General features: G+C 61.7%; 1 protein-coding gene across 3 annotated transcripts; it reads left to right on the forward strand.

Moving 5' to 3' along the window:
- Positions 1-1,602: 1,602 nt before the first annotated feature.
- Atp8b3 (ATPase phospholipid transporting 8B3) lies at positions 1,603-17,812 on the forward strand. 3 transcript variants are annotated; one of them, XM_046444277.1, is made up of 28 exons: positions 1,603-1,706; positions 3,158-3,216; positions 3,640-3,731; positions 4,143-4,256; positions 5,014-5,112; positions 5,193-5,254; positions 5,670-5,742; positions 5,817-5,887; positions 6,119-6,201; positions 7,707-7,865; positions 8,322-8,410; positions 9,063-9,253; positions 9,331-9,539; positions 9,811-9,842; positions 9,927-10,083; positions 10,586-10,774; positions 10,864-10,976; positions 11,947-12,111; positions 12,204-12,315; positions 13,040-13,115; positions 13,204-13,315; positions 13,596-13,962; positions 14,079-14,302; positions 15,512-15,595; positions 15,880-16,119; positions 16,220-16,358; positions 16,595-16,722; positions 16,911-17,812. In XM_046444277.1, the coding sequence occupies exons 2-28, from the start codon at positions 3,168-3,170 to the stop codon at positions 17,610-17,612; spliced, it is 4,131 nt and encodes a 1,376-aa protein (XP_046300233.1). In that variant the 5' UTR covers positions 1,603-1,706; positions 3,158-3,167; the 3' UTR covers positions 17,613-17,812. The 3 variants fall into 3 exon arrangements, with proteins under 3 accessions (XP_046300233.1, XP_058435224.1, XP_058435225.1); XM_058579241.1 differs by lacking the exons at positions 1,603-1,706; positions 3,158-3,216 and having other exon boundaries at positions 3,263-3,731; positions 4,132-4,256; positions 7,698-7,865; XM_058579242.1 differs by lacking the exons at positions 1,603-1,706; positions 3,158-3,216 and having other exon boundaries at positions 3,263-3,731; positions 7,698-7,865.
- The last annotated feature ends 215 nt before the right edge of the window (positions 17,813-18,027 follow it).

The raw sequence follows: 18,027 nt of genomic DNA on the forward strand, positions 1-18,027 counted from the left end.
GCCTGCCAAACTGGTCTGTTGGCCCTGGAGGCCTCAAGGCCTTTACACACGTGATCTTCTGTGCTTGGGAAATGCTTTGTCCCCACTGGGATGACCCCCTGTGGAGGGTGCGGAGATCTGGTGCCACAGCTCTCCAAAGCAAGGACTCTTCTAAAGGGTACCTTTTTTTTTTTATTTTCCTACTGGGGATTGAACTTGGGCACTCGGCCACTGAGCCACACCCCCAGCCCTATTTTGTATTTTATTTAGAGACAGGGTCTCACTGAGTTGCTAGCGCTTCGCTGTTGCTGAGGCTGGTTTTGAATTTGCCATCCTCTTGTCTCAGCCTCCTGGGCTGCTGGGATCACAAGCATGGGCCACTGCACTTGGCTAAAGGGTACCAGAAAAATTTCTTAGGACTCCCCCCACGGGAGTCTTATAACCAATGACTGGGTGTCAGATAAGTGCCTTTTGCTTTAATCAATCTTAGGCACCCCTAAGAGTCAAACAAGCTTGCCCTTGGTTTCCAAAGCTAAGTGTGTGTTCACTGGGAGCCTCGGAAGGCGGCCACTTGGGGGAGGGAGTGGGGCCCATGTCTTCCCCACTGCAGCCTCTTTCCTTCATTCACCCAGCATCTGCCTGTAGGTGACACTGGGAGGAGATTGGGGGACAGTCTGGCAGACACAGGCACCCTGGTCTTTTGGGTGGGGGCCAGGCCAGAGGGAGGGACCCTGCCATAGGGGCTGGATAGGGGGAAGGGCAGGAGGGCAGGAAGGGCCTGGGCAGCCAAAGTTTGGTGCCCTCCTAATTTCCAAGTTTCAGAAAGTTCTGTCTGAAGACTGCTGCTGACCAGGGATATCTCCTCGGTCCCCCTCCCCCCCACCCTCAACCGGCCCTCTGGGCAGTGCACGCGGGACACCCCCGTGGGCTTCCTCCGGCACCCCCGCAGGCTGATCAGTGTTTTAACCTGGCCCCCAGCCTAGAGCCAGCACGGCGCCTGCGCGGGGGGAGGTGCTCCGGCCGGCAGGCAGCCAGGCCACATACCTGCATGACCTGTGTCCTCCACTCCAGCCCCACACAGTCATGCCTGCAAGGCCCGTCTTGGCGGGACTGGACATTAACTACCGGGACCTGTTTTGAAGATCTTCCCGATCCTTCCCTGCGGAATGAAGCCCCTCCACGCCCCCATCCTCGGGCCGCTCCTGACGCCTTATCTGTTTGTTTTGTACTAGGGATTGAACCCAGGAGCGTTTAGCCACTGAACCATTTTTTATTAAAATAAATTTTTAAAATTCAAAATACTTTTTAAATTTTGAGACAGGGTCTCAGTTGCTTAGGGCCGCGCAAAGTTGCTGACGCTGGCTTTGAGCTTGCGATGCTCCTGCCTCAGCCTCCGGTGCACCGCGATGACAGGCAGGGCCACGGCGCCCCGCCCCGGCGGAGAGCAACTCGCCCGGGCCCCGCCCCTCTTTGCGAGGTTCCTATAGGTCCCGCCTGCGGCCTGTCCCCGCCCCCGAGCTTGTCCCCGCCCCCGGCTGCCCTCTCAGCCAGGCCCCGCCTTCTTCCTGGCCCCTCCCTCGTCAAGAGCCGGCCCCAGCCCCGCCCCCAGCCCGTGCCGCCCGTTTCAGACCCGTTGGCACGGGGCTAACAGCTCCACCAAGTCCACCGGCTGGATGCCCGGCGGCCCGCCTTAAGCAGCCCGGTCCCCCCCCGCCCGGCCCGCGCAGGTGAGCGGCGAGTGCTCCACTGCTATGCGTCCTCCGGGTTTCGGCGGTCTGAGGGCTTGGGTTGCAGCGGCCAATTCAGGGCACCCCCTAGAGGTTTGTGCACAGGACACTGGGACGGGGTGCCAGAGAGCCTGGCGCCCAGTAGACAGAGTTCCCTGGCCTGGGCTGTGCTCTGGGCATTTGAAACCTGCCCTGCACCCCCCCGGGGGGAATCCTTGGGACTGTGATTACTGGGGCTCGGGTTAGTTGCAAGTGGGGTGGGAGGAAGCAAGCTGTGTGCTTCTGTCCCCAGATAACTCTGGGGGATTCTGGCCATCTGGTCTCCTCCATACCCAGCCCCCACCCACCGGGTCTTCCCCTCACCAAGCTGCACTTCACCTCAACCTCACTTTTCCTCATCTGGTGAATGGGCACTGGCCCCTCTCAGATTCCCAGAAGACCAGCGCTGTCCCTGAGCCAGGCCCTGCCCCACCAGGCCCTGGGGACACTGATGACTCAATGCTTGTGATCCCAGCCCCAGGGAGGTGGAGGGTTCAGCAGAAAAGGAGAGAGTAGAGGACAGAGGCAGTCAGAAACAGGATGGGGGACCCCCCAGGCAGAGGGCAAGCCCCAGGGAGGCGCAGGGCGCAGCCTTCGAGGTCCGGGACATACAGAGTGAGGTCGCCGCGGTGAGGAGGCTTCAACTGTGCGGGGAAAGTGCTCTCTGGCAGGGCTTGGGGAGGAGGCAGCAGCTGAAGTGCTGTGGAGTGGGGCGCCTCTCAGGCTCAGGGTGGGCTTGGGACTCCTGGGTCCGCGCTGTTGGGTGAGGGATTATTTGGGGAGCTGCCAGGGAAGGGGCTGCTGGTTAGGGGTGGTTGGAATGACCTCCTAGTGGCTGGACCAGGGTCCCCTGGTGAAAAACCAGACTCAGAATTCCTGAGCCTGTCAACCAGAGGGTTCCCAGCTGGGAGGGGAGTGGCTGGGCCTGCTGGACCCTCCCTAGGCTCCCCAAGGCCAGACCCCTCGTGTACACTGCTGGGAGATATGACATAACCCCGGGTCTGTCTGGTCCGTCAACAAACACGGATTGAGCATCTAACCCAGTGCTGGGCCCCAGAGGGAGGGGCAGGAGGGGCAACTGGGCAGGGTTGTCTTGGAGCAGGGAGCACTGGCTCCTGGCTAGAATCCCTGGTCTGGGCTGTAATGGAGGCAAAATTGGGGTGCCATCTGGGAGACTGGTGGACGTGAGGCTGTTGCAGGTTTGGGAAAGGTTTGGGACCCCTGGGTCTGAGGACACACAGACAGTGGCAGAATTTTCTGAGCCCAGGGAGGTGGCCACAGCTACACGTGGTAGTCAGTGTAGAGGGTGGACCCCTAGGCCCTGAACTCCTTGAGGGCCCAGTAACAGGCAGTGTCCAGCCTAGGCCAGGGCCACAGGTGTGATGTTGGCCTTGGGCCCTTCTCCTTGACAGCCTCACCAACATGGGCAGTGGTACCCACAAAGGAGACCTGAAGGATAAGGAGCACACAGGTGCAGGTCCTGGGGCGGAGGGAGGCGTGCCCTCGGGGAATGGGGGGGCTGGGACTACCCCCCAACAAACATGCAGGACTTGCATGGTGCTCACATGGGGCTTCACACGCATCACTGAATGGGGGACTCAGGATTCGGGGCTGCGCAAGCAGGCCGTGGGTCTTGGGTCCCTGACAGCCCATCACCAAGCCTCACTTTGCCCATCTGTGGACGTGAGTGGACGTTAGTGAGTCTCCAGGCGCATTCTGAGTGGAGGTGACTCGGGAAGGGAGACACTCCTGGGATCCCTGTGCCCGCATCCGCTGAGCACAGGGCAGGGACTGGGTTGCACCCAAAGGTGCCAACCGTTTGTTTACAAGCCGCCCAGGCCCCTGGGGACCCCTTAGTGCTCCTGCCAGCGCCATCAGCTGCCTGTCCCTGCAGAGTTCACCTGGGAGGTGAGGGCCAACGACTGGGGCTACTACAAGCAGTTCAAGAAGAAGGTGTGCCTGTGCTGGTACAGGGACAAGTACAAGGTGGGCCCCCACCCTGCTTCCCGGAGCCCCATGGGTCACCTCCGGTCACCTGCGTGTGCCCTGCATTCTGATGTTATTCAGGCGCCAGCTCCTGTCCTTACCATGGCTGGCTTGGTTCATTCCTGTTCCCTGCCCAGGGAAGATGAAAGTCACCTAATACATACCCCGAAGTCCTGTGTCCAACCTCCCGTGGGGCCTTGCCCGGAGCACAGGAGTCCCAGCCGCGGGACCACGTTCAGCTGTCCACTAACGATGGCCACAGCGGTGCTCCGTGGCCTGGTTCAGTAGACGCCTGACTAAATCTGGCCGTGGCCTCTCAGGCGCAGGCGAGGGCCCTGTCCAGGGAGGGCTGGGCTGGCTGGGGTCCCGGCCTGGCAGCACCCTGCATGCCCACTGGTAGCTCTCTTCCAGACCAACGTCATCCGCACGGCCAAGTACAGCGTCCTCTCCTTCCTGCCCCTGAACCTCTACGAGCAGTTCCGCCGCGTGTCCAACCTGTACTTCCTCTTCATCATCATCCTGCAGGTGGGACCCAGGCTGCCACCCCAGCCACGTCCTAGCCTGCAGGCCCCAGCAGCACTGTCCTCTCCTCCCCGGGGACACCCTCCCCAGCCACCCCGGCAGCACGGCCCTAGAGCCCTGGGCTGTGACTCCTGTGCTTGTACCCATGGGTGGCCGTCCCTCTGGTCCTTCCCCGGCCCCCGCTGCAGCCTGGCACACAGAGGTGCCCAATGCATGCTGCATGAAGGAGGGTCACCTGCCCTCCAGGCCCAGGAGGGTGTCCTGCCGGCTCTCACTGACTCCCTCGGCCTGAGCTGCAAAGCTGACCGCAGAGGATGAGGAAACAGGGTGCAGATGGGGTCCTCAGGACTGGCCAGCAGGGACAGTCAGGTCAGGATAGGGCAGGCATCCAGCAGGGAGCCTCCTCTCCCTGGGGGGCACTGTTCCCAAACACCTCACCCATCCAGCGTCTTGCTTCTGGTCTGGAGAAGGTGAGATGCTCTGCTGTTATTCACTGGGTGCTTAAGCATGATTGGGCACCTTCTGTATGCAGCTTCTAGGCTGGGCATGGGGTGGAGGGACTGAGCAGTGACCCTGACCTCTGTCTGCAAGTGATTCAGGACCCGGTGAGGGGTTGGGGGCACCTGGAGAGGTGAGGATGGAGTTCAGACCTGAAGGAGGACGGGGAGGAGGCGAGGTGCTCAGAGGGCCGGACTTGGAGGGGGTGGGGAAGCACGGGAGGCCCCACCTGCTGGCTGACGCCACCTGCCCACATGTGCAGGCCATGCCTGAGATCTCCACGCTGCCCTGGCTCACTCTCTTTGCCCCCCTGGTCTGTCTCCTCGTCGTACGCGCCGCCCGTGACCTCATGGATGACATTGTAAGTGGAGTCAGGGTGGAGCTGCCCGGGGAGGGGACTGTGGGGAAGAGGGCACCTCTGACCCCACCCTGTTGGCCCAGGGGCGGCACAGGAGCGACAAGGCCATCAACAACAGGCCCTGCCAGATCCTGACAGGCAAAAGGTGAGGCTGTGAGGGTAGCTTAGGGGACGTGCCAGGACCAGCGGGCTCCCGCATGCCGGGCCTGGCCATACAGGCAGTGTCCACAGAATGGCTGGCACCTTGGTGCTCCTGGGCCTCCTGGTTGAATCTGATCAGGACCCAGGTCTGCACTTATTAGGCACCTGCCATCTACCAGGCCAGAGGCCAGCCCTGGGATGGGGACAGAGAGGAAGAGGCCCTGAGTGTCTGCTCCTATGTTGTGTGGAGCTCAGACCAAGGGGAGGGTGACGAGAGGCTAACAGGCTTTTGGACATGGGCCCCAGTGTCACTGGACAGGAGCAAGGACTGGGGGAGGCCTGGGGGCGGTGGCCTGAGCTGTGCTGGCCTTGCAGTGCCACCGCGGCTGTCCTGGCCTCTCACGCCTCCTACCCGGCAGGTTCTCCTGGAAGAAGTGGAAGGACCTGTGTGTGGGGGACGTGGTGCGCCTCAGCAAGGACAGCATCGTCCCGGTGAGCCGCCTGGCCACGCTCTGCCCAGCCCGGGAAGCGGCCGCCACCTGCTGCCACATTCTCTCCCTCCCCAGGCCGACCTGCTCCTGCTGGCCAGCACAGAGCCCAGCAGCTTGTGCTACGTGGAGACGGTCGACATCGATGGGTGAGAGTCCCCCGGGGTTACCAGGCCCAGCGGAGTCGCCTCCCAGCCTCCAAAGAGGTGGGCGGCCAGGCTGCTTGGCCACGTGCTGTTCAGGTTCCCGGGGGAGGACGCGGGCACTGGGTGTGCTTGTACTGACAACTGGCACCCATGGCGCAGCAAGAATGTGGTGTTAGTGCCTGGGGAGGAGGCCCCCGCCTGGGGTCTCACCTGTTGCCCCCTTTTCATGGCCAGGGAGACCAATCTGAAGTTCAGACAGGCCCTGCCGGCCACCCATGAAGAGCTGACCAGCACGAAGAAGATGGCAGCCTTCCAGGGTAAGGGGCGCTGTGGCTGTGGCACGGCCCCGGGCCTCTCTCTGAGTGCCCTTCTTGGGGCTGGCATCACATGGACTCTGGTGGTGGGCGTTGTGGCTGCCGCTGAGGTGTTCCTTGACCCACGGGTTTGGCAGCCTTTAGTGGCTTCTAACAGGCTGGTCACCACCGCCCACTCACCTTCCCTCCCTGGGTGTGCAATTAGGGGGATCTTGGTGTCCTGTGGCTGCGCGGCGGCGGCAGCATTTTGCTGGGGCGGTGTTTTCTTTTCCGCTTAAAGAGCAGCCGCACAGCCATCGCGGGTGGTCCTGTTGAGAGCGGCCCTGGCCTCAGCTGGCCAGGAGCGGGGGTGGAGGCACGGCAGCAGGCCCCTGGCTTCCCTGTCAGGAGTCTTCACACACCTGGTGTGGGGGCAGTGGCCGTGCTGTGGCCAGTGGGGGACAGCCTGTTTCCTGCCCCACTGCAAAGGGAAGTCACTCTTGAACTGGCTCCTGACACCCAGCACTGTCTTCCTGGATGGCCGTGAGATCTGGGAAAGGGCGCCTCCCTCCTTGGCACCCCTGACCCTGCTGACTCCATGGGGACAGATTCAGAAAGAGGCAGGGACTTTTGATTGAGCTTGCCACCCCCACACCCGCGGGTCCCGCAGACCTTGAGATGATTGGCAGGAGGCTCTCTCTGGGCCCTGGCCTGGTCCAGCCACCCCACATCCCTCAGGGCAGGGTCTCACCTTCCAGAGGAGGTGGCTAAGGTCAGAAAGTTGGTGAAAGTTTGGGCTTGCCAGGGACTCTCTGCCCCGCCCTTCCCCCCCCCATGTTTCTGATTCCTACATTTAGGACCAAGTCAGGCGCCCAGTCCCGGGGATGGACTGGGGCAGGCAGGTGAGGACCATTCCAGAACCTGGCAGCCCTTCAGCCCCTCTCCACACCCGTGGTTATTTCGACCCTCAGTGAACACTGTCCTGGGTTGGTGTCTGCCCTGGAGCCCATCTGCTCAAACAGGAATGAGACAGACATCATCTGTGACAGTGGATGGCATGAGGGGGGGGGACAGGCCCGAGCATCCAGAAGAAGCAGGATACTGGATTAAGCTCCCTTCCCTCCTTCCCACCTTGTATATGTACTGAGCACCTACTGTATGCCACGTGCTGGGCCAGGCCCTGGGGAAACTGTGTGACCGTGACTGAGGGTGGCTCATGACGCTGATGATACCATCTCAGGCATAAAAGTCCGCCACACACCTAGGCCCAGAGCAGGAAAGGCGGGGGTCTGGTGGGGCTAGCCCGGAGGGCCGCAGGAGAAGCAGGTGTGCACGGCCCGTGGCCATGAGGGATATCAGTGTTCAAGTCTGTGGCACTGCAGGACCATGAGGGTGTGACTAGAGCTGCAGGGTGGCAGGAAGGTTTCCTGGCCTCAATTGGGGAGGGGCACAGGGAGTCCTGTGCCAACACCTAGCCACACAGTCCAGAACTCGCCTGGCACCCCTCCCTGACCACCCAGTGGCCACAGGTACCGTGTTCTGTGAGGAGCCCAACAGCCGGATGCACCAGTTTGTGGGAATCCTGGAGTGGAACAGCAAGAAGTATCCCCTGGACATTGGCAACCTCCTCCTCCGCGGCTGCAGGGTCCGCAACACAGACACCTGCTATGGCCTGGTCATCTATGCTGGTACGGTGCTCCGGGGCCCTTGCCATGGGAGCTGTTGGGGTGGGAAAGAGGCAGCCAAGCCAGGCACTGCCACCACTGTGTGCCTGCTGAGCAACGCAGGCTCCCAAGGCTCCCAAGGCTCCCCTGAGCCAGGGTTCACAGGCTGACCATGCTGAGCCAGCACCCGTGGTGCTTGTGTGTAGATGGACGGGTTGGTGGTGGGGTGGACTGGCTGGTGGGTGGGATAAACAAATGGATGAGCCATGTTTGTCGTCCCGGAGACTCGGAGGCTGAGGCAGGACATCCAGGTTCCAGGCCAGCCTGGGCAACTTAGCCAGACCCTGTCTCAAAAATAAAAAGAGCTGAGGTGTGGCTCAGTGGCAGAGCACCCCTGAGTTCAATGTCCAGGATGGGGGGCGAAATGGGTGGGGTGAATGGATGGGAAGATAGATGGATGGACAGGTACCAACCCTGCAGGTTTTGACACTAAGATCATGAAGAACTGTGGCAAGATCCATTTGAAGAGAACCAAGCTAGACCTTTTCATGAACAAGCTGGTGGTCCTGGTGAGCTGCCAACCAGAACCCTTGCAAGGGACACTGACAAGGGCAGGGCTGGTCACCACTAACAGAAGCCCTATGGCCATCTTCCTGGCTTAAGTTCCCTTCCCCTGAAAAGTGTGCAGCCTGATCCAGGGAACAAGTCTCTGGGTCAGAGAACGTTTTGTTAAAATAACAGTTTTTTTTAAAAATGCGTGGAAGGCTGCAGTTGTGGCTCAGCGGTAGAGCGCTCGCCTGGCACGTATGAGGCCCTGGGTTCGATCCTCAGCACCGCATAAAAAATAAATAAAGACATGGAGTTCAACTACAGCTAAAAAATAAATATTAAAAAACAATGTGTGGAACCAGACATGGTGGCTGTCCTCCCTTGCCAGTTCAAGGCCAGACTGGGCAACTGAGCAAGGCACCATCTCAAAATACAAACAGCCATGGCTGTAGCTCAGGGGCAGAGCACTGCTTCCCCCGTGTTATGAAACTTGACCCTGACCCTTTGCAAACCTGTGGGAAATAACCAAAAGCTCACCTACACTGTCCTGAAATTTAACAATTCTTACCTTCCAGGCCCCCTCCCCCCTCACCGGCCCATGCCACACCCTGGGCCCCAGGGCTGCTTGTCCTTTCAAGGGAGAGCATGCCCCCTCTCTGCCACACCCTGCAGATCTTCCTGTCCCTGGTGGTGGTCTCCTTGTGCTTGGCCCTGGGCTTCAGTTTCAAGGTGAGAGACTTCAGAGAGAAGCACTACTACCTCTGGGCCATGCACACGCGGAGCGTGTTCACGGAGTCCTTCTTGAACTTCTGGAGCTTCCTCATCCTGCTCAGCGTCCTGGTGCCCATGGCCATGTTCATCCAGTGAGTCCTCCGCGGCCGCCTCGCCCACCCCTGGGCAGGGAGGCCCGCGGCGCCGCGTGACCCGTGTGCGTTCGCAGAGCCGAGTTCATCCACCTGGGGAACAGCATCTTCATCAACTGGGACGTGCAGATGTACCACGAGCCGCAGGACACGCCCGCCAAGGCCCGAAGCACCAGCCTCAACGACCAGCTGGGCCAGGTGCAGTACGTCTTCTCAGACAAGACGGGCACGCTCACGCAGAACATCATGACCTTCAAGAAGTGCTGCATCGCCGGCCGCGTCTACGGTGGGCCCCTCCCCAGTGGGACCCGCCCAGGGTGGGGCCACGCCCACGCCAGGCTCCAGTCTCAGGTGGTGCCCCACCATGGCCTACGCACCCTGCCAGGGCCCATCACTGAGGAGCAGCACCGCTGCTGTGCCCACACCAAACCTGAACCACGGGCTGTGGCCATACTGCCGCACACCTGCGTGGCTTCTCCTGCCACATCCGGGGTCCCTGGAAGTCTGAGGATAGGAGTGCAGGGGGTGTGGGATTCTGAAGCAGGGTCTCTCCTCAGGTCCAGATAACAAGATCGAGACCCCTGCTAAGGTGAGTCCTGCCGCCTGACCACGCGGATAGTGGGGAGTGGGCAGTGACAGGCCCAGACTCAGCTGGTCACCCCCTGCCCTCCAGAAGAACCCTTACCTGTGGAACAAGTTTGCAGACAAGAAGTTCCTTTACCACAACGAGGAGCTCCTGGGCATCGTCCGGAAGAAGCAGGACAAGATGGTTCAGGAGTTCTGGCGCCTGCTGGCCATCTGTCACACTGTGATGGTCCACCAGAGTGACAGTGAGTCGTGGGGTGCTCCTGGCCTTACCTCCCCTCCTCCAACTGAGCAGTGGCTTAGAGCCCTAGGGGCCCCTGAGGTGCCCCTGAGTGTCCCTGGCCTCGGAGCTGGCCCTGACCAGCTGGAGGGTGCTCAGTCCAAGTCCTAGGCATCTCCTCAAGGCCGTCCAGGCCTGTGGCCAGGCAAGATGGCTTCGCGTTGGGATCAGAGGCAGAAGGTTCCGAGGAAAAGCACGTGCAGGGTCAGGGCCTGAGCCTCAGGAATCTGGTTTCAGTAGGGAGGTCACACAGGCCAGACCCAAGTGGTCACCTCCCTTGGGCTCAGAGGTCGCCCAGGATCAGAGGCTGTTGTTCTACAAACATTCTCCAGCTCTGACCTACTGATTTCCTCCCCTCCACTGTGAGGTGAGATGGGACCTGCCCTGTGACCCTGAGGACCACCCCAAAGTCCCGGGGAATGCTTGCTGCCCCTTGCCTTCACCCGACTGGTCCTCTCTCTCGCCAGACCAGCTGGTATACCAGGCGGCGTCCCCGGATGAGGAGGCACTGGTGACGGCAGCCCGGAACTTTGGCTACGTGTTCCTGTCGCGCACCCAGGACACCATCACGGTGATGGAGCTGGGGGAGGAGCGGGTCTACCAGGTCCTGGCCATGATGGACTTCAACAGCGTGCGCAAACGGATGTCAGTGCTGGGTGAGCCCTGGACCCTCCCCACCTCGGGCTGGGGGTGGCAGGAGGCGAGCGTAGTCGGCAGCCTGGCCTCTCCCCTACCCCCTGCATAGTCCGGAACCCAGAGGGCTCCATCCGCCTCTACACCAAAGGCGCGGACACTGTCATCCTGGAACGCTTACACAAGAGGGGTGACATGGAGATGACCACAGAGGAAGTACTGTTTGTGAGTCCCTGCTTGGGGGAAAGGTTCAGGGATAGAGAGATGGGGGAAGAAGGAGGGCTGCCAGCCCTTGGGGCAATGTACTTGGGCAGGTTGTGCACTGCACAAACCTTTCTCCCCCCACCCCAGAAGCTGGGAGGGGCTGCTCTCCATCTCTCCAACCCAGAGAGATGTCTTCCTGTAATTCACACAGGGGCTGCACGGGTGGGTTGGGCTTTGGCCTGGGCACTGCCCCACCTCCAGCCCTTTCTGTTGCAAGGCCTTCCTTCATGGGCGAGAAGCTCAGCTCTCCTGCTGGCCTCTGCCTTGGTTTGCCCGGGTTCTGGCCTGAGGTCTGCCCCACACCTGGGCACCTTGGGCTCTGCACACAGCCCTCTGTCTGCTTGGGATGCCGCTCATTCTTTGTTATTCACAATCTCTTGGTCCTTGGGACTCACGACAGGCCCCAGCTTCAGGGAGCCTGCACCCTACCACAGGCCTCTTCCCATCATGTGTGTCCAGGCTGGGGCTCCCCGCCCTGCCCTCCTGTGGCAGTGGGGGACAGTTAGGTGTCCAACCTGTCAAAGTCACAGAGCTGAGGAGCTTGAGGTCCATCCCCCCTTGGAGCGGGCAGGTGAACTGAGGCCCAAGGCCTCCTGAAGCTCTCCCACCCTTGGGGGCCCTCGGTGCTCTCCAGACCCCCCAACCCCTTCCACACCTGGAGCTGCCTACGGGGAGGGAAGCCTGGGCAGCTGGGAGGGGGAGCAAGGGACCACGGGGCCCCCTTCCTTGAGGCCATTGGATGAGAGTGTGCTGGGCCTTCCATGGGGGCCTGAGACAGATTGGTGTTCCTGTCCCCTCAGTGACAGGGACTCCCAGAGGGAGGGGTCAAGGGTTGGGGGAGTCCTGACCAAGGAGGGGTCCAGACAAGCAGAGTGGAGGTCTAGAGAAGTCTTCAGGATCTGCAGGGTGGTGACCGCCGCTGCCGCCCCAGGCCTTTGCGGAGGAGACCCTGCGGACGCTGTGCCTGGCCTACAGGAAGGTGAAGGAGGAGGCCTATGAGGAGTGGAAGCCCCACCACCAGCAGGCCTGCCTCCTGCTGCAGAACCGGGCCCAGGCCCTGCACGACGTCTACGAGCAGATGGAGCAGAAGCTGCAGGTGGGCCGTGTGTGGGGCTGGCATGCGGCCCGGGGACCCACCCCCCGCTGGGTCCCTGCTCAGTGTCCTCCCTGTCCCCAACTTTCCACCAGCTGCTGGGGGTCACAGCCATTGAGGATAAACTCCAGGATGGCGTTCCGGACACCATCAAGTGTCTCAGGAGAGGAAATATCAAATTTTGGGTGCTCACTGGGGACAAGCAAGGTGGGTCACCAGTGCCTCTCCCCCAGCCCTCTCACACCTGGTCCATCATTCCCCCATCCACCTGTCCATCTGTTTGGGTTCAGTGCTATTCTCCATATTGTCCCTGGGAAAGGGAGAAACAGTAATTAGAAGTGTGGAGACCTTTTGGTGCCTTCCATGGTTGGGCAGCTGCCGAGCATGTGGTGAGGGTCTTGTCCTCACAGGAACGCTGCAAGGTAGGGTCCTCAGCACCCATGTGTAGGAGATGGGTGCAGCAATGCTCAGAGAGCTTGAGACACCTCCCCAGAGGCGCCCAGCCACATAGGTGGCCTGTGATTCCCTGGGTCTCCACCGGGCTGGTGCCCACCTGGCTGCGGAGGATTTCATATGCCTGAGTGGACCCCTTCCTGCCCGCGGAGGCTAAAGCTGACATGTGAGGGGCATATAAAGACAAATATCCAGGCGGAATTATATATTATATTTTTCACTATGATTTTAAGAGATAAAGAAATTTTTGAGGATCCTAAAAGGTCATGCGATGCCTGACCCCCCTGTCTTGCACTCACCTCGTTCCCATGGCCTAGCCCCAGCCAGTAGACAGTCTCAGAGCTGGCTCTCATTGGCTGACCTGGGTGACGTGCCCTTCACTGAGCCAATTGCCATGGCTGGGGGCGGGGCGCGCCGCGGTGATGGGCAGGGCTTGCCGGCTGGGCCCTGGAGGGCGCTGAGCAGGGCTGGTTCGCAGAGACAGCGGTGAACATCGGCTTCGCCTGCCAGCTGCTGTCGGAGAAGATGCTCATTCTGGAGGAGAAGGAGATAAAGTGAGCGCGAGGCTGGGCGGGCGAGGTGGGAGGGAGGCCCTGGAGGGAGGGGCGAGGGAGGCCCGAGCTGACCCCAGCTGACCCGCAGCCGCGTCCTGGAGACCTACTGGGAGAGCAACAACAACATGCAGACCAACAAGGGCTACCTGAAGTTCGTGTCACAGGTCAAGCTGGCCATGATCATTAGCGGGGACTTCCTGGTCAGTGTCCACTTGGGGTGGGCAATGAGAGTCTTAGTATGGGGGAGGAGCCTGGGGGAACTGCAGGCTGGTGGTGGGCACCCCAAAGAGCTCCCAGGGGAGGCTATTCAGGACCTCGAATGAAAACAGAGAGAGATTGCACGGAGGAGGCCCCAGCAGGTCCAGCCAGGGATGGCGATATAGGGATCTCGGAGGGCAGTCTGGGAAGGCTGTTGGATAGGGGCTGTGCATAGAGAGCTCGGAGCAGGCAGAATGATGCCCCCTCTTCCCCCTGTGCCAGGACAAGCTGCTGCTGTCCTTGCGCAAAGAGCCCCGGGCTCTGGTCCAAAACGTGGTGATGGAGGAGGCCAACCAGGATTCTGGCCAGGTGAAGAGGGACTACCTTCAGGCCAGGCGGATATCCCTCATGTGGCGGAGCTTCGGGACCTCCGTGGCCTCTTCCGAGTCCAATACTACAAAGACCCCAAACAGCCCCGAGGTGCTTCGGGAGCGGGCCTTTGTGGACCTGGCCACCAGGTGCCAGACGGTCATCTGCTGCCGGGTGACGCCTAAGCAGAAGGCTCTGATGGTGGCGCTGGTCAAGAAATACCAGCACGTGGTGACCCTGGCCATCGGGGACGGTGCCAACGATGTCAACATGATAAAGAGTGGGTGGTGGGCAGCAGGGATGAGGTGCGGGGCCTGGGGGTGCTGGGGGCCTGGCCGGGGGAACTGGGCAGTTGGTTGGGTGGCTGTGGGCTGACCAGCTGCATGTGCCCTGCAGCTGCGGACATCGGTGTGGGGCTGTCGGGTCAGGAGGGCACGCAGGCGGTTCAGAACAGTGACTATGCGCTGGCCCAGTTCCGCTTCCTGCAGCGGTTGCTGTTGGTGCACGGGCGTTGGTCCTACATGCGGGTCTGCAAGTTCCTGCGGTACTTCTTCTACAAGACGGTGGCCAGCGTGATGGCTCAGATCTGGTTCTCTTTCTACAACGGCTTCACCGCCCAGGTGGGCATCGGTGGGAATAGTCTCCCCTCAGGAGCAGCAGGTGGGCCCACCCAGAATGCTGGGGTTCCCCGCCCCCCCCCCCCCCGGGCGAGGCTGGCCTGAGGTCACACTGGGCTGCATACGTGGAAGTACAGGGTCCAGACCAAGGGGGAGGGTCATGACTCCCACCTGCCGTGTGCCTGACGTGTCCGGGGGTCCTTTGAGAGTGAGTGCTGTGAAGCGAAGGCGTGCTCCAAGCGCACTTCCCCTGGGGCCCTGGAGGGGACTGAACCCCACAGGAGGTGGTGCTGGGAGCTGGGTCCCTGACTCCTAGCCGCTCCCTGGTGAGGCGGGGTAGACTGGATGTGTTCTTCAGGGCTGAGAGGAGACACAGGGCACGATTCTCCCTTAGTGTAAGGAAATGGCCTGGAATTCCACTTTTCCAGAGGTAGGGAGCTGCCCGTCACTAGTCCTGGGCATCTGAGAGGGAGCTCCCCAGAAGCACCCTTGCGCGTCCCCTTCCCCAGCCCTGGAATCAGCCACAGCCTCAAGGAGCCCTGTTTCTTCATTAGTGAGTGGAAGTTAGACGCCATGGTCTGAGGTGGTGGGGGCTCAGGGCCACTGGGACACTCTTACCCTTTCAGAGAGCAGAGCGCACGGACGGACTGGTGTGTCTCTGGACCCACCACTTCTGTGCCTCTCCCCACCCTCCCTGGCTGGCATTGTCTGCCTGTCATCTGTGTTGTCTCCTCTCCTGTCTGCCACCCGTCATCTCTACCAGTCGTGGGTCTGTTGCCCACCTGCCCGTCTTATCAGTCTGTCTCAGTCTGTCCATCTCCACGGTGTTTCCACCCGGGAGGGGTCTGGGCTGCTGTACCTGGGGCTCTTCCACTCTGCACCCCTCAGGGGTCCCCTAAAGCTAAGGTGCTGTGAATCGAGAGCTGCCTGCAGATCCTGCTCTCCAGCCGGTCCACCTGCTGCTCTTTATGGGGCCTCCTTTAAAGCACAGGCTGGAAGTGCTTCCTGCAGAGGCCGCCTTCCCCGCCTTCCGCGCTCCAGCCTTCCCTGGCCTCTCAGCCCCGTCCTGGTCTAGTAGTAGACCCAGTTTTGGCCTGGACCCCTCCCCAAGTGCCTGGCCAGCTTGGCGGGGCTCCTGGGGCCCGGATGTGCCTAGGTCCCTGGCCATGGGGCGTCTGAGGGCCACCCTGTCCTCCCGCGCTCCCGGCACAGCCCCTGTACGAAGGCTGGTTCCTGGCGCTCTTCAACCTGCTCTACAGCACCATGCCGGTCCTCTACATCGGGCTCTTCGAGCAGGTGAGAGGTGGGCCTTCTCCAGCCGACGGCCGGGGCCAGGCTGGGGGCCACAAGCCAGGCCCAGGGTCCCGGTGGCAGGGTCTGAGCACCTCTCCACCCCTCCGTGGAGCCCCGTCTCATGGGGAGTCCTCAAAGGCGCCTCTTGACAGCACCCCACACCCCACAGAGCCTCCTCGCGGGAACCCTTTCCATTCCACTTGCCATGCGTGACCAGTGGCTAGTGGGGGGTCTGTGCCCTTGGGGTCCTTCTGCCCACGCCCTGCCCCATGAGCCTCCACCCCTAGGATGTGACCGCCGAGAAGAGCCTGCAGATGCCCGAGCTGTACACCGCGGGCCAGGAGAACGAGCTCTTCAACTACTGGGTGTTCTTCCAAGCCATTGCCCATGGCACGGCCACCTCCCTGGTCAACTTCTTTGTGACACTCTGGGTTGGCCACGACTCGGTGGGACCCTCCAGCTTCAGTGACTACCAGTCCTTTGCCGTCATTCTGGCCCTGTCTGGGTTGCTGTCCATCACCCTGGAGGTAGGCAGCCCTGGGCCCTCGTCCCCCTGGCCTCTGCTTCAGGGGCCCCACCAGGGGGATCTGGGGCTCCTTGTCCTCAGCTGCACCCTTCCCTGTCCAGGTCATCCTGATCATCAGGTACTGGACAGTCCTGTGCCTGCTGACCATTTTGTTCAGCCTTGGTTCCTACGTCATCATGACATATGCCACTCAGAGCTTGTGGCTCTGGAAGATGTCACCCAAGGCCTTCCCATTTCTGTGTGAGTCCCCAGTAGGGGTTGTGATGTGGGTGCCCACAGTGTGGGAGGTGGCCCAGGCATGGGACGGTCCTTGACGACAGCTATGCAAGGGGGTGGGCAGATCACCAGTCACCCAATGAAGTGTCCCAAGAAAGGGGCTGAATTTCTGGAGTTTGTGCATGGTGGACCGCAGGGGAGGGGAGGGGAAGGAGGTGAGGGCACCACGTGGGCCCTGCCGTGACTCCCACCCTGCCCAGATGCTGACCGAAACGTGCTGGCCCACCCCTCGAGCCTGCTGGTGATCCTGCTGAACGTGTCCCTGAGCACGCTGCCCGTCCTGGCCTTCCGGGTCATCTACCAAGCGCTCAAGAAGCCACGTCGCGAGGTGAGGCAGGTCCAGGGTTGGTCCAGAATCAGGTTCCGGCAGGACACTGGTGGGCTCCCGTGGGGAGGGAAGGACCTGGCCAGTGCCTGTACACCAAAGGCTGTAAATGCCCCCAGGAGGCAGTGACCTAAGGCCAGTCAACAGCCTGGGGCAGCCTGAGTGCCCTGTGCTGCCCCTTTGCTCTGCAGCCAGAAGAGGAGGCCCCGCCTGAGGACATTGTCACCGTGGAGGCCGCACCTCCCCTGCGCCGGGGGACCCCCTCACGGCGCTCCAGCTACGCCTTCTCCCATCGCGAAGGCTACGCGGACCTCATCACTCGGGGCACGAGCCTGCGCAAGTCAGCCAGGAGCGACAGCGAGGACCTCTCAGATTCCACAGCCCCCTCCGATGCAGAGGTGTCCCTGAGCTGCAGGGAGTCACCCTGCCTCACGCGGAGGGCCTCAGGCATGAAGAGGAAGAGTCACCAGCACCCAGGGAAGCCGTCCTTAGAGGACACACAGACCTGGAGTGGGTCAAGCTCGACCGTGGCTGCAGAGGGGCTGGGTGCGCTTCCCTCAGAGAGCCACTCCACTGTCCGCAAGACGTCACCTGCCACCACGAGCAGGTCACCAGGGTCCACCCAGGAAAACAAGTCACTTTCTGAAAATCAGTCTCAGCTCCTCACGAGTCATGAGTCATCCTCTGCCTTCAGGCCAGACGGTGAAGAGCCAGCCAGAGCCCCTGGAGGGACGGCCGCCCTCGGTCCAGACTCCCATCAGGGAGAGCTGGCCAGGTGTCTGGCAGAAGGAGCGCCACCCTGCCACGGAGGCGGTGGCGCCGCTGCCCCCACAGACGCCCGCCCCCCCCCCCCGCAGAGGCTCTGCGGCCCACCCTGGAGGAGTCGTCCCTGAGTGAGCAGCCCATGGAGGTAGAGCTGGGGCCGGTGGAGAGGCAGCCCTCGCCCATGGAGTGGCTGCCAGAGCTGCCCGAGGACCAGTCGCCACCCGGTCGAGCAGGGCAGCTGCCCCCAGAGGCAACCAGCAAGCGGGAGCCTGCCTCCAGTGACAGGGGCCACGTCTTTTCATTTTCTAATAAACCAGGGTCCCCCTGACCCCAGGGTTGCTCTGGGCTCACTCCTTTCCTCACTCTGGGCTGCCCCGGGGGCGAGTGCAGGGGCTTCCCCCTTCTCCTGGCGCCCCCTGTGGCTCTCGCTGCCCTGTGGCTTCTCCCTCAGGTGGGCTGCCCTCTCCTGGGGACCTGGAGAGCAGGTCCTGGAAGGTCCCCACCCTGGGGCCATCTGGCTTCAGCAGGGCTGTGGTGTGGGTC

This window comes from Marmota monax, unplaced genomic scaffold, assembly GCF_021218885.2.
Source record: "Marmota monax isolate L192 unplaced genomic scaffold, Marmota_monax_Labrador192_F-V1.1 WCK01_AAM20220418_F8-fsc00102, whole genome shotgun sequence".
Classification (NCBI taxonomy): Eukaryota; Metazoa; Chordata; class Mammalia; order Rodentia; family Sciuridae; genus Marmota; species Marmota monax.